This window comes from Mandrillus leucophaeus, unplaced genomic scaffold (genome assembly GCF_000951045.1).
Source record: "Mandrillus leucophaeus isolate KB7577 unplaced genomic scaffold, Mleu.le_1.0 Scaffold172, whole genome shotgun sequence".
Classification (NCBI taxonomy): Eukaryota; Metazoa; Chordata; class Mammalia; order Primates; family Cercopithecidae; genus Mandrillus; species Mandrillus leucophaeus.
In genome coordinates this window covers 3,943,840-3,959,039 of record NW_012101721.1, presented here as the reverse complement: position 1 = coordinate 3,959,039, position 15,200 = coordinate 3,943,840, and the positions used below count along the sequence as shown (strand labels likewise).

The window sequence follows — 15,200 nt, the reverse complement described above, 5'->3', positions numbered from 1 at the left end:
CTGATGAATGACTTCACAAACGATTTCCCACAAAAGAGGGCCACACGTGTGACCCAGAGTAGTCATCGAGGTTTCTCTGCTGCTCACCCTTCACCATCTGGTTCCCATTTGGCTGATGTTTCGCTCCCCAGAGAAAGCTCCAGCATCCCCAGCGTGTGCCTGGGGAAGATGAGGCTGTCAGAGAACGGACATAACCAGCCTCATGTCAAACGGTCCAGCGTCACTGGACATACTCTGAAAGGTCAGGGAGGCCACAACCTTCCTGACGTGTCATACTCCAAGACGCCTGAAGTCTAAGGTGCTAGTAACAGCCCAAGTGGTCACAGCTCTCACATTTCTGGGCTGCAGCACAGGTCAGCTGCCCCTTTCACCCCACGCCAGCATCACAGGCTGTGTGTGCCAGAAGCAGAGCACCCCGTTGCATCACCATGCAGGAGGGACCGCAGGCAGCTCTCTCCTCCTACCCCGCCTCTCTACGTGGCAGGGTCGTGGAAAGGAGGAGTGGGGGGCATGACACAGTCAAGCTCTCCCTGGGTGGGAGGGCCACACACTAACCCACAGACCCTCCTGCAATGCTCCCAGAACCCTCCTATGCCCAACCCTATAAGGCACTGTGGAGAACTCACAGCCACAACTCACAACCACTGAACACATGCTCCTCTGGCAGAACAGGAAGAGGCTAATAAGCCACACCTGCTCCTGGTGGCACAGGTGCAAGGCACTCAGGCAGTAGCCAATTACTATGCCACCCTCCCCACCCCCAGGACCCTTGGGCACAGGGCCTTCCTGGTCTTAGCTCCCCAGTTTGAGAGATTGGTTACCTCTACAAACAGAGAAGCAGGCATTTAGGCACTCATACAGCATAAGGCCAGGGGCTAGGTATAGCAGCATGCTATACTATAGTAGAAAAGCAAGATGCAGGGTGGAAGGAGAGAGAAAGAGAGGGAGGTTTGAGTCCAGCCCTGCTACTTTCTAGCTTTATGATCTTAGGCAAGTTAACTCTTTACTGTCCTCATCTGCAAAACAGAATCGGCATATCTGTCTTCCAAAGTTGAAGAAAGATTGAGTTCAGATATGCAGACCACACAGCACTGTGCCTGGAACACAGCAAGTTTCAATAAATGTCTTTCTCTCCTTCCTGCATCCAAACCACGCATCCTGAGCGCTTCAACTCTTCAACAGATATTTCCTGAGAGCCTGCTATGTGTCCGGCTGTGAGGATGCAACAGAGCATACTACTGACAAGGTCCCCGCCTTCCATCCTTGTCTTCTCATCCAGATTGCTGACTCCTGGGGCTGGAGGGAAGCAGGCAGCATCTCAGGTCTGTTCCTTACCACGTGCACGCCTGTTCACTCACCCATTAGGTTATTTTTCAAATGACTGAGTTATAACCACCATTTGGGTTACTAAGCAAGGTAGTATAAGGGGACACAAATCACATGTTCTCAAGAAACTTAGAGTCTAGTAGGCAAAAAAGGCCAAGCAAATAAATAGCTGTGTAACAAAGAAGGTGACAGGTGCTGTAAGAGGGGGACAGATCAATGGCTAAGAGCGATCAGACGGGGGGCGGCCTCTCGTCTTGCCCAGACAGACGCATCCTAGGGCTGAGTCGGCTGACTTTTCAAAAGAGAAGAGAAAAAGGAACACTCGCGGGTGGGGCACCAGTCCTGGCACGGGAAACAGGCAGGACCTATTTAAAACAACTAGAGGCAGGTTAAAGCCTTTTCTGGCAAGTCCCAAAACTCGTGGAGCTGACCAGACAACCAGATAGAACCAATACTGTCAAAATACTACAGATTTTTAGAAAACCATTGAGCTGTTGCCGGGATGATAAAAGAATCTTGCCATTCTAAGGGAAGGTTCGGGCTCAGAGGAAGGAGGGGTTGCTGAGAGAGGAGGAGGGGGTTGGGGAGAAAAGGGAACGCCCTACAAATATAGATCAGGGTTAGGAAGAAAAACCAGACGGCCAAGGACATTTACGCATTGTAGTTGCTTTACTACCTAATTAATTCAGTAATTTCAAAAACAATTTTATTTATGTTCCATTTACCACATCAAAGGTGAAAAAAAATCCTACTGATGCTAAAATAATACCTCAAGGCATCTATTTTTAATCAGTTAAAAAAAAAAAAAAAAAGAGGGGGGGAGGAAGAGTTTAAAAAAAAAAAAAAACAACTCGCCCTGTTTTCTATACAATCTCTCCTGGGCAGACCACCAACCCTCAGAGAGAGAGAGAGAGAGAGAGAGAACACAGCCAAGCCCTCTCTGAGAGGCTTCCTGGCTGCTGAAAACCAAGCTTGTCAAAAAAAAAAAAAAAAAAAAAAAACCCACAAATCCATAATGGCCCGAGGCTCCTCTCCAATCTATTTTCTGCTCAGCTGGTTTTAAATGAAGTTATTATGAGTCATTAAAACACCCGCAAGCCAGTGGAAGTCAGCCAATTACAATTTTAAATTTAGCCTGTTCTCTGCCCCATTCTCTTGTTTTCTTCCTTTGCCCACAGAATGCTGCTGCTGTTATTTTTTCCCTCCCTTCCTTTACCCAAAGTGAAAGAGACAGTTATGAAAATGCATAGTATTGCACAGAGCACAGAATCATTCATATGAAACTCAAATTATTAAATTAAAAAAATACAAACTTCTGCCCCCTCTCAAGTCAACCCAAGTCTTGCCTCAGCCCACTGGATTCCTCAGAAACTCCAGTCTAAGCCCTAAAGGTCATGGGGCTATTTTTAAAATGAAAAGGTTCTTCCGTGGGGTCTTGTTGAGAAATGTTCACATCCATCACACAAAATCAACATTTTCACGGCTGAATCCAAAAGGTAGAAACACACCACCACCATCTGAGAATTAATAACAAACAATGAAGTTGAAATTCAAAGGTAAAGCAGGCTTTGCAATCAAGCATGAATGTCGGTGGAAGTCACTTGATATGATGAGCTCATTTAGTTTTTAAATCTTCAAGGTAATGGTCTGTGCGGGCCCATTACAGCAAAGGAACAAATTTGAGTATTTCATGTAAATGCTTCTTCTCAATCTCTTTTTTCCCATGCTTGCACACACAAACACACACATGCACACATGGTGTTCTGATGAGGACTCTGTCCCCATTTCTAGGAATATCACTGCAGCTTTTCCATACCCTCCAACAAGTGAGTCCCTCTACCCAGAGGACTGTCTAATCCTGCAATCTTCACCAACCTCAGTTAATGGACGAGTCTGCAAGCTCCACAGAACAGATGCCCAGATGTCTGCAAACACCTTCCATCACTTCCAGGCCCCCTCTCCCTCATGGTTACACACACACACATACACACATATAGACCAGTCCTCTGCCCCACCATACTTGCAGTTCTACTGCCCCAAGAAGGCAGCAGAGCCCCAGCCACAGACCTAGGCAGCTGAACACCTGGGAGAGGAGTGGATGCCATACCATTTCATTAACAGTCACCGAGAGTCAGTGTGGAGGCCAGGATGCTACCAACAGTGGCTGCCTACCTGGTGGCTCTGGGTGAGCTGAAACTCAGGGTCCATCCCTACCAAGCAGCCTCACTGAGAAGAGCGTGTGAAATACCATGATGTTTCCAGGCAGGCCCACTGCGACCTGCAGCCATTTACCGAAGGCAGGAGGATTTGGCCTGACCTCTGTGGAACATAAACCTGAGGCCTGTGAGCACAGATGTCCCGGGCTCTGAAGGTCCCCAGAGCTGGGCAGATGTCACCCTCCTATCTTCAGCCCTGAGCCACCCCACTCAGTAGTTCCAAGTGGCACCCCTCACAGCAACCTGTCAAGTGGCTCACCGAGACCTGTTCTCCCGGAAGCCAGTAAGGCTGAAGCTTCAGGCCTCTCCCTGGCACTGACCCCTTCCCTGAGAGGGGTTCTAACACTTGGTATTTATAATCCTTTTCTGAGGGACAGCACCCAAAACTGAGTACTCTTCAGGCCCCACCAAACCCAGATCTGCCCTAGTAGTACAAATACTTTTATAACAGGATATTCATTTATTCGACAAATACTATCAGTGCACAACACTCCTATGTGCCAGGCACTTTGCCAGGGCATGAGTACATGAGGGCGGCTGCTGAGTCCTGCACTCAGGTGCACAGTACAGGCCCAGGCGAGCACAGTACCAGCAAAGTCCAATAAGGGCCTTGCAGAGTCTAACCCTGCTCAACTACTTGCCCATCCTCAACACAACTGGGGTTTGCTGGGAACATCCAGGGACCTAGGAAAAGCAGGGGCCAAGCCAGAGAAGCCCCACTCTGGCCCCTGAGAGGCAAGGGACAAGAGCACACGAGGTTCTAGTTGCTGGGAGCATTCTAGGGACACCGGCTCAAGAGTCCTCCCCTCCGGGGAGACCTCTGGGCCAGAGTGACATTTTGTTTTCCATTCCAACCACTGCCCAGCTTCCAAGCTAAAAACACTTTGAGGTGGTGGGTTAGGACAGGGAGACAGGGAGGCAGGGAGAGACAGAGACAAAGACAGAGACAGAGAAAAGACCAACCAAGACAGATGGAGACAAAGACAGATGAAGACATAAGAAGGAAGACAGAAAATACACAAGAGTGTCAAGAAAAGGCCAAGGCTGACACAGACACAAAGGACAGGGACAAAGAGATGAAGTGAGATGAAAGCAGACTGGGGAGAAATAGAAGAAGAGAAGAGCTGAAAAATAAATACCTGCCACCACAGAGACCTGGACGAGAGCACTGAAAGTAAGAGCCACAGTAGCGTGATGGATGCCTAAAGCAGGGTGGGGCCCCTTGGGCACAGCCTGGATACAGAGACCCAGGCCCACCCTGGTTAGAGGGCTGGGAAATGGGGCCAAGGGCAAGAGAAAGCAAGGCCAGGCCTCCTAAGAACCCTTCCAGCAGGGTGTGCGTCTGCGAAGCCAAGAGAAGACGAAAAGACCCTGGAAATCAGAAATGGCACTGCCACTATCAGGTTGATCCCATGTAAATATCCCTCCCCAATAACCCCTTATCTATCCATCCTCAGACAATAACAAGGGCCAGCCCAGAATGTAGGAAGGATGGAAGGAGCAAAGGAGAGGAAAGGGAGACTAGGAGAATCAATGGCAGACAGGCAGATGTCCTAGCATCCATCCCTCTAGGGCACCATTCATTTCCTAATAAGACCGTCATCCTCTAGCTGTGCAAAATCATGTGGTGGCATGAGAGAGGGTATGTGTGGAAGAAACCACCCTATGCTGAGATAGAAAAATCATCGAGAGAGGGAGAAGGAAGAAGGTTATTACATAATTTCCACTTTCTTCCCTCCACCCTCAAAGTAATGTTCTATCTGACAGGCTCCTCTCTGAGGGGGGAAAAATGACAAATCCAATCCAAAATTCAACAGCCTGTGTTCTGTTCAGAGAGCACACAGTGTACTGTACAGCCCATAAAACTCCAAACAGCCTCCAGACACTGCCGCAATCGTCCTCCATCAAAACACTTTGTCTTGCATACAAAAATAAGATACAGCGCTGAACAGAATACAAAATCAGCCCATTACAGTACAGGGAGACTGCTACTTAGCAACGAGGGGGCTCTAAAGCCTCGATGCTCTACAGGAAGCAAAATCTGTCGAGCCTGTTGGGCAAATGATAAACATTAGCAGTATTAAAAAACACAAAAGCCATGTAAATGGATAGACATAATGTGGAAACGAATTTATAGAATAAATTGGGATGGGGGGTTTGCGTGGTGGGAGGAGAGGCTGGGATCCAGAGGGGTAGATGGAACAAGCTTCCCCAACCCCTGCTAAGGCACCATATGGAGACAGAGGCATGTGTATTTGGGGGCAGGGACATGTGAACCCCCTCTTCACACAGGGGCTGTAGGTGAAGGGGTGGGAGAGAACTGGTGAAAACACTGTTTAAAACCATGACCTGCAATGAACTTTCCCAACTTTCTCGGTTCAGCTGGCCTGACTAGGGCCGGGGGACCCAGGCACATAACCGCAGCACTCAGGTGGCAGTTATGTGGGGGATTTATCTGCCCTGGGGCCAGCATCGCACCCAGCACCGTCACGGAACCTGATACTTGCTGTAAACACAATCCCTGGCCAAAAAACAAAAACCAAAAAACACAAAAACAACCCAGACAACAAAACCAAAAACACCCCATCTGGGCTGGAAAATCAGTATATTTCATCAGGTAAAGGGGAAAAATACTCTGGCTGTGAATCAGCAGCAGGGTTTCGGATCCCAGCCAAAACAGGAGCTAAAAAGCAAAACCATATTCTTCTGGTCTCAGTGTAGGCTCTTGAGGCAGAAAGCGAGAGGGGCGGGGGTGGGGGTGGGGGGGACTGAGGACGGGTGGGGGGTGGAGAGTAAAAGGGGAGAGGCAAGAAATGTATTTTTCATCAGCTAGTGTATAATTTATAAACAGCATTAAACAGTTTTTGTTTTCTTTTTCCTCTCTCCCGTGTATGGGCTTGGACGGTAGTCAAGCCTGCATTAATTTCTGCTTTGGGTACAGTGTGTTCTTGGAGGCGCATCTGCAAGCGATCATAAACTCTCTGGAATGCTGGCAGAACATCCAGACCTGCCGGCAGGCCAGTGACGACACCACTCTGGGAAAAAGTTCGGGAAGCAAGCCAAGTTCAGAGTAGGGAGAGAGAGAGAGAAAGAGAAGTGTGTTCAAGAGCAAGCGGGGGGAAAGTGGCTCCCTTCACCCTTTCCTCTCTCTGCATCCGCATCACCCATGCGGACCGAAGGGAGGGCAGCCCAGCCTCTGAGCCAGCCCCATCTGATCTTCTCCAATTCCTTGACCCAAAAACCAAAGGTTCCCCCCACATCAGGAATGTGGAGGGAGTCGAGGAACATGAACAAAGTTTCTTCCTGGTCATCTCCCGGGCTTGCCCTGGTGGTAGGAAGCTAACCACAAGGGAAAGCTGGTATTGACTGGAGACTGGGCAGAGGGTGCATGGATTGGCCTGGACAGCCCCCAGTCTCTTTCTCTGAGCAGATACCTAATCTGAGAGGAGAGAGGTGAATGGGAGGACAGACAAGGTGATGGGGAGCCATCTTTGGACTCAAAGGCAGCTCTCCAGTCATCAGCGTGGGGACCACCTCACTCCATCTCCTCCCAGTCACAGGGAATTTTCCAGCTACCTCTCTTCCCCCACCTTCTCTATCTTTGAGAAGAAGAAACTGAAACCCACAGCTCAGTGCTCCAAAAAAGAATAAATAAATAAAACAGAACAAGGACAACCCACAGATCTTTGCCATCTTGTAATGCTTTTTTTCTTCCATCCAACCACGACAGAGGAAAGTCTAAGAGATCCAATCTTGCGGACCCCTCCAGCCCTTTTCCCTGCCAGAAGGGTGACCCCAGGTCCCAGGTGATAAGCCCCAGCCACTCTATGCTGCTGATGAAATCAGAAAATCTATCAACGAAAGCCCTCATTCTTTCCCCATGGCTCTGACTCTGGGGAAGAGCCTTGTCTCAGGGACGCTCCTCAATAGCCAGGGCTTAGAGTGCCCGACAAGGGCAAGAGAGGAGCGGAAGGATGGGGCCTCCCACCTGGCAGAATGAGGCCACATGGCCCTAACCAGCACAGAAGGCACAGGCCTCTCAACACTCCAGCTACACCCCAACATAGATGACCAGTCTTCATGTTCTCCAAGGGGCTTTATTCACCCTATATTCTAGCCTAGTATATATAAAAAAGCCCAACAGTCCCTTCTATTCCAGACACAAAAATGTGTCAACTTCTTACTCAGTCCTTCAGTGGCTCTCCAGTGCTTCAGGGAGAATGCAGATCATTTTGCTACTCCTTCCATAGATGTATCTCCTCCATCTCCTCTAAACCCTGCACTCTGCTCTCTCCCTGCAGGCTCAGTCTACACTCGCAGGTTACACCACCCACCTCCACAGGTGGCTTGGGCTTCCCCTCACCGAGTCCTTTCAAAATGCTGTTCTGTTACCCTCTGGCACAAAACACCCTCCTACTCCGACTTTCTCCTAGATTTCTTAGCACTTTGCACACATTACCATCTTGTATGATGACTGTATAGTCATACTCATCTCCCACTCTAGACTTAAGCTCCTTGAGGGCAGGGATGCTGTAGAAGTCTTCACTGTTAAGTGCACAGAGCCTGACACACAATTCGTGCTTATTAAATATCCTCTGGTTCCAAAAATGAATGACACTCCCAGAATAGAAGCAGGCCACATGAATACTCAAACCCTAATCGTATGCAGCCGAGTCAAAAATAGGGACAAGCAGTTCTAGGCATGCTCACTTATAAGCCACCAGGACGTTAAGCCAAGCTGTGGGAAATCTACCTAATGGGAAACCTTACACTGGCCCATCTCAGAACCAACTTGAGTCACTGCATGTGTCTGTGGCCTCTGCATAGACATCTCAGAGCTAGGAATCACTTCTCATGTTACAACAAGGAGTGGCAAAGAGACAGTGGATCCATAGATGCTTCAAGGCCAGATCCCCATAAGGGGTAAGGTAGCAGAGGGTGAGGAGGGACACAGTCTTCCTGGGACACAGGAAGGGGAGGGGCCACAGTCCTACACCCAAGCTTCACCCTCCACCAGGGCCAGCTTTGCAAAGCCTTGGAGGCCATCTCTCTTCCCACCCCAAGCCTCTTTCCCCAATACACAAACCCTTCTGACCCCCAAAACCACCTCTGAGAATGCAGGGCCTGGCCAGATCATCTCATTAGTTAATGAGTTCGGTTACTGATGGCTAAACTTATTGTGATCATCAGGTATAGCTCATAAACACTTGATTAGTTCACACATTCAAATTGAAATTAAAACTTCAATTAAACTGAAATTCACTACTATCATTTAGGGTCTTTAAAACAAACCCTAAAAACAGAAAGTAAGGGAGAGAGAAAAAGGGAAGGCACTGTGTCTCAGAAGGGCCTCCTACAGGGCAAACTTCTAATTAAACAAATTGTCAATTTCAACACAATGAAAACTGATTTAGGAGTGTAATGTTAGTATTCTAGTCACTGAAAATAAGAACTGCATTGTCGATCTCCTATAGGCTGATTTCGTGTGATAGGGAAATGAAGAGGAGAGGAGGACGACAGGAAGAGAAAAGAGGAAAAACTGTGAAGGAAGAACAAGCCGGAGCGCTGTCTCCCTTTCAGAAATGACATCTCTGCGGAATTCAATGCGGCCTATTCTCAAGCATCAGAGAAACTATTTTCTTGCCTCCTCCTTCACCCCACCCCAACCAGATTAGAAAAAAAAAATTAATCGTGTATGATGACAAACTTGGCTCAGCACTCACTGTACATACTGTACCCACAAGTCTGGCTCCCAGCCAGGCCTGGCCTGGAGCCAGAACTACAATAACAAACACAGGCAATGCTAGCCAAGAGGGGGTGGGGCAGCACGCAGAGCTAGCCAGGAAGTGAGCGCCGTTCAGCTCCGCTGAGCAGAAGAAAACAGCAGGAATGTGCCAGTGCAAGGGTGGCAACATTTAAGGGGGCAACCACGACCCCTACCCAGATCCTGGACTCGTTTCTCCACAGCCTGCCCCTTTTTAAAAAAAAAAAAAAAAATAGTGCCACCCCTGCCCCTCCACCCCCCACCTAGGATTCTGGAGCAACTACTGTTCTTCCAGGCTGTGGGCTGCTTCAACCCTTGGTCACCTTCTGTAGAATGGGTCTACTCTACAGACCTGGTGCACCCATTCTCACTGTCCGCTTTCTTCATGGAGCCTTCGAACTAGAGCAGCAGGAAAACCTCACATCATCTAATTCAATGTCTCCCCTAAAACATCACCTAGTTCTGTGTTCAGGCATCTGGGAGTAGGCATCAGAACATGTAAACCAGCACTGGAATCTGTAAGAAGACCCAACGGCACCAGCCCAGGCCTCTGACCCCAACTCCCCAACAAGGCCAGGTCACTGCAGAGGCCCCCAGGGCCTGTTTAACAGGGGCCAAAAAATTCAGGAAATAGAGTAGCCTCTAGCCTCACTAAGCCCTTTGTGCTATTTTATTTTGAAGACCTCTCAGCACGGGGGGGTGAGGAGTATGCCAGACAACAGAAAGAAAAAAAGAATAGAAATATCAGAATGTAGGCTGGGAGCTATCTGCAAGAGTGAATTAAAACACGACTATGACTCATCACACCTGTCTAATCATCAAATCATCCTTTCCAAGGGCACTGGCAAGTGACTAGCAGAGGGACAAATCATTGGACACAATCGGCCTTCAGTGCCCAGTAAGACAGGCATGGAAAGGAAAAACTAGGAAAACAGGACCCAACTCCCAAAGCCTCTGGAGCAGCCATATGAGATCAGGGGATCTGGAAGCAGCATCTTAGGTGGGACCAAAGTCAGCTTCCCCAGGCAACTGCCAGCTCCGCAGGGTAGTTGCTCAAAGTCATGCTCTTGTCTGAACTGGGGATACCGGGCCTACCTGACATGAGTATGCAAGCAGCCCTTTCCTCTCTGCAGCCGCTCCCACCAGCCCACCAATACCGCTGATGTGTGATTCACAGCAGAGACACTGGCTAACTCACACTGGGTCACACTGCCTGGAAGAGGGATACAATATGAGCCAGGGGCTCCTGGCTGCCCCCTCCAGTGAGTCCTTGGGACATAAACAGTTCCTACCATAGGAGGGACTTGTCCGGAGAGCGGAGTTTCCCTGTTCATCGGCCTCCCAGGCTGCATCATTCACTCAACAAATACTTGCTGGCACCAATAATGTACCAGGCAGTGTGCTGGATATAATGCAGACAGGATCTGACCCCATTACATGTTAGGCATGGTGGTATGTATTCAAAGTGAGCCTCACAGCTTCTCTGAGATAGCGTTAAATATTTTCATTTTACAGATGAGGATACTGAGGCTGTAAGAGCTTATGGTTCTTGCCCCAGATCACATCAGCAGTAGGTAGGTGTCCAGATTTCTTCCACCATGTAACCCCGCCTCCCAAGTAAGGGAGATAAGGCAAGTCCATAAATAACTGTAACACAGAAGAAAAACTGCACCCAAAAATAGTTTCAAATGAAGAAATACGGGCACAGAGAAGGCACGATCGCTTCTGGCTGGAGGTGGGGAACAGCTGGGAACGGCATCATGGAAGGGACCTTGGAAGATCTGGGAAGATGGGAGATGGGTTATTCCAAGTAGACAGAATGGGGCAAACAAAGCCACAGAGCTCAGAAAGCAACAAGCTCATGAAGCAAACCAAGAAGATGAGTCTGGCTAGAGCACTGGACTCAAGGAAAGGGTAATAAGAAAGGATGCTTACTGGGGCTGAAAGGGCAAAGAGGCTTTACCAATAGGCTAGAAGTGCGCTGCCCTAAAAGTGCCCAGCGCCACACAAGGGTCTAGGGCAGGACGTGCCACACTTTGCAGTAAGGCAGTGGTGAACTAAAGCAGAAAAAAATCAAGACCAAGAAAGCAAGGGAAGGGTAACCAACCTGGTAGGCAGACAGGTCATGAAACTCGCCACACCCTGAACCTTAAGTAGCGTACAAAGCTGAAGGGAAGCTCAAAGATACAAGGTGTAAGTCACTAAAACAGAAGAAAAAGTATACGTGAGTGCCAAGCAGATCCGGACGCGGGAATGCCTGGAAGTTAGGGCTCTGGGCCGAGGTGAGACAAGTGGGCAGGAGGAGGATGATTGAGGGGAGCCAGGGGCCGGGTAGGGAGGGCCCACAGGAAGGAGACACAGAATGCACGAAGACATGGGGACAGTAGACGCGCCGAGATAGATAGCTGCCAGCTGCCTGCTGTGGACAAATCCCTGCGCCTGGAAGAGGGAAGAACGGGAAGTGAGAAAGAGTTAGGACACTTTAGGAAGGGCCATGAGGGCCAGGGGGAGAGGCCACATCCAACACAATGCAGAACCACATGGGCCCTGCAGCAAGGCAGTGGTGAGCTGAAGCAGAAAAAGCGACCGAAGAGCAATTCCACAACTGTACACATGATGGGCTCAGGGGAAAGAGAGTACAAGCGGCCAGGCAGGCAGGGAACCAGCGGATGGGGACACGCCTCCGGGGCAACAGGCTCAGAAACAAGGATGAGGGAGGAAGGTGCAAGCAGAAACCGTTAACATTTATTAAATGCCAACTGCATGCCAGCGGCTTACTACAGATGCCTTCAACATCTATTCTGTCACCTAATCCTCCAAAAAATTATATGTTAACAACACCAGCACTTGACAAATGCAGAAACTGAGGTTCACAAGATGAATGTAGCTAAGTTCACACAGCACATATCACAAACAGGATTTGAACCTTTGTCTGCCCAACCCCGAAGCCCATTTCACAAATGCCAAACTGCTTGGAGGGCCAGTTTCTGGAGCCAATATGGGGAAAGGAGAGGCAGGCCTTGGCCTACATGAGGAGAAGACAAGACCAAATGAAACAACAGCCCTCTCTTCTCCCCTAAAAAATGACTCCAAGGTTGGAAGGCAAGGGAATTAAAGGGAAGAGAATATGTGCCTGGCAAAGAAGAACTGAGGCCTCCACAACTAAAGTCAGGTGACCTAGGCCTCAAAGCCACCGCATCAGACCTGCTAGATCCTTCCCTCCACCAAGAACACCCAGGCCTGCCAAATGTCAGGTGCTTCTCCCCATTCCAGGCCTCGTGAAGCAGAGCAGCTTTGCCCAAACATGAGCAAAATTACCAGCAGCCACCCAGTCGACCTCACTAGAATTGGATAAAATTAACTTGCAAAAGACAGCAGGCTATAACTAGCTTTGTGTTCCAACCTTTCTATATCTATTTAATTAAAGGCTCCTGTATAATGTGAACCCAATAGTCAGATTCATTAGACAGCGAGAACTTAATTCCACGACTGTTTCGCTAATGAAACTGCAGTCTACTTTGGAAGGTAGATCACACGGGGCACTGGTTACCAGTGATGCCTAGGAAACCCAGGAGAGCTTGAAGGTGGGTTCATCCAGGTAGCCCCACCATCAGGATGGATCTTCTGTGTCATGAGCCTGGAGGGAGGGTCCAGGGAACAAGATAGACCAGGGCCCCAGCTGGCAGTGGGGACATGCAGGCTGCAGCAGGCTCTCACTAGGGGGGAAGGCAGGCAGGAGATAGTTGCCTGTATCTGAACGGGTCACTAAGGCGACCTTGCCTACCTGAATGAGCCAGTAAGTGCATTCTCAGCCGCAAACTATCCAGGAACCGCTTCCCGCAGAGCTCGCACCCGTACGTCTTCATCCCACTGTGCAGCTTCCTGTAAGGGAAAGGAAAAGAGAGGTTGCTGCTGCTCTGGCTGGACAGGAGGCACAGCCATCCACCACCTGGCTTGGCAGCCACCCCTCCGGCAGGTGACAGGCGGAAGGGAGCAGGAGGGCACCGATGGAAACCCATCCCTGGATCCTCAGACAGCGTAAATCATGCCCTCTGCCCAGGGACTGCTGCCAGTGAAGCACCCATTCCTGGTCTTGTCCATGGGCTTTACCACTGGCACATGGACCAAGAAAAAAAATCAGATCCATTTCCAGAGGGAGAAAGGATGAAACACCCAGGACAGTCAGACGGACATAATGCTCACTGTCAAACCAGCACAGACCTCATAGGAGGCCCGCAGCCTCTGCTCACCTCTGTACAGCACTGCCTTCCCCGAGTGGTGACTGTGAACAAGCCCATTAGACCCAGGAGGGCTATACCTGTATCTTTTCTCTCTCCTACCTCCAACTTCCACTACAGTGACTGACATAAAGGAGGCTCTGAACAAGCCTATGAATAAATTAATGCCCTTATAGACACAAGATACTTCTTTCTCTGGCATCCAGATGTTCTTAGGACTGCAGTGACCCGCCCCAACATGCACAGCTTTCCCCTAAGGCTCGGCTTTAGAAGTGTCTTCCCTCTGTCTTGCCCCAGCAGAAAGCAGAGTTTCAAGAAACTGGATAACATCATTCTATAAATGTAGGGTGGTTGTAGTCATCTGTGGCTCTTCATACACATTCTCTCATTTTGCCATCACTATGATTCTGTGAGGTGGACAGGTCCCATGTCATCACCCCTGGGAAGACCGAGGTCTCAGTAACAACCAGTCACAGGCCCAAACTGCAGCAGTGCTCCCATCCCAACTCCCAACCCGGGGCCTCTCCCACCAGATCCCTGGCTCAGTCACGAGCCAGCACGGGAGATGGTAAGATGCAGGGAACCGGGTGCGCCAACAGGGAGCCGAGCACTGGGGAGAGGCTCCAAGCTGCCGCCCACCCACACTCCTGTTGTCAGGCCCATACATGCTATCGCCAGATCCAGGATCCGGCCTCCACCTCCGCCCCAGTCTCTGCACCATCCCCGCAACTTCCCCAGGGGCCTTGGCCCTCAGGACAGGGCAGATGTGGCAGCCAGAAGCAGGATCTGTGGGCGGTGGAGCAGGCAGAAGAGAAAACAAGGCCCTCCATCTCCATCAAAATGTTGACGTGTTAAGACCGTAGTAAAAGGCTGGAGAGTTGGTACTGACAACAGATAAAACTGCAGGTGGGCAGAGGGAGTATCACACACTCAAGCTGGCAGCATCTAGATGGTAGCAAAACCGAGCCACCCACTGCCACCATCTTCCAAGTCCCAGAATGACAAGCCAGCAGTGTGTCAAGACCCAGGTGAGGCTCTTTAGCGCCACAGTCAATGGGCTCCCGCAGCATGGGGACCAGCATACGGTATCCACTGTGGGCGGCCTTCTGATAGGGATCACACAAAGTTCTCTCCACAGAGCTCTTTCTCAATCACATTGTTTTGTTTGCATGCTTTCCCTTTCCCTACTTGCCAAAGACAAATGATTTCTCAATCACAAACACATACACACACACACCCTTATCTATGACACTGTAGGGGTACCACCCCCTCCATGTTCTCTTGCTCCTTGCCACGCTGATCCACCCAAATTGGGAAATATTAACAGTACAGAACATTTTAACTGAACATTCTTAACTCTAAATAGATTTCACAATGCTGGGCACTGGGACATGTCCTAATAGCATTTTGGACAAAGTATCTTTTAAACCACGTACCTAGGTATGTGAGTGCATGCAAACACACACAATGGTGGAGTATTCCTGTCACTTGCCCAGGCATGAAAGATACTTGCTTTTCTAAGAGATGTTCTATAGAGTGGTAAAGGCTCTATTCACAAAGGGTTCAGCAGGTGAACGCGCACACAGTCATGGTAAAATCTGGTGGATGGTAACATAAGGGTTTCAGTTTATTTTCATCCTTTTCTTCACCAGGGGT

At 49.5% G+C, this 15,200-nt stretch overlaps 1 protein-coding gene across 3 annotated transcripts in view; it reads right to left on the bottom strand.

Moving 5' to 3' along the window:
- Positions 1-15,200, bottom strand: part of ZBTB16 (zinc finger and BTB domain containing 16) — a 198,741-nt gene that overhangs the window by 84,642 nt on the left and 98,899 nt on the right. For all 3 annotated transcript variants that reach the window (XM_011977032.1, XM_011977034.1, XM_011977033.1), the window contains one exon: positions 13,091-13,188. In XM_011977032.1, coding sequence (XP_011832422.1) covers positions 13,091-13,188 — 98 coding nt within the window. The remainder of the gene's footprint in view (positions 1-13,090; positions 13,189-15,200) is intronic.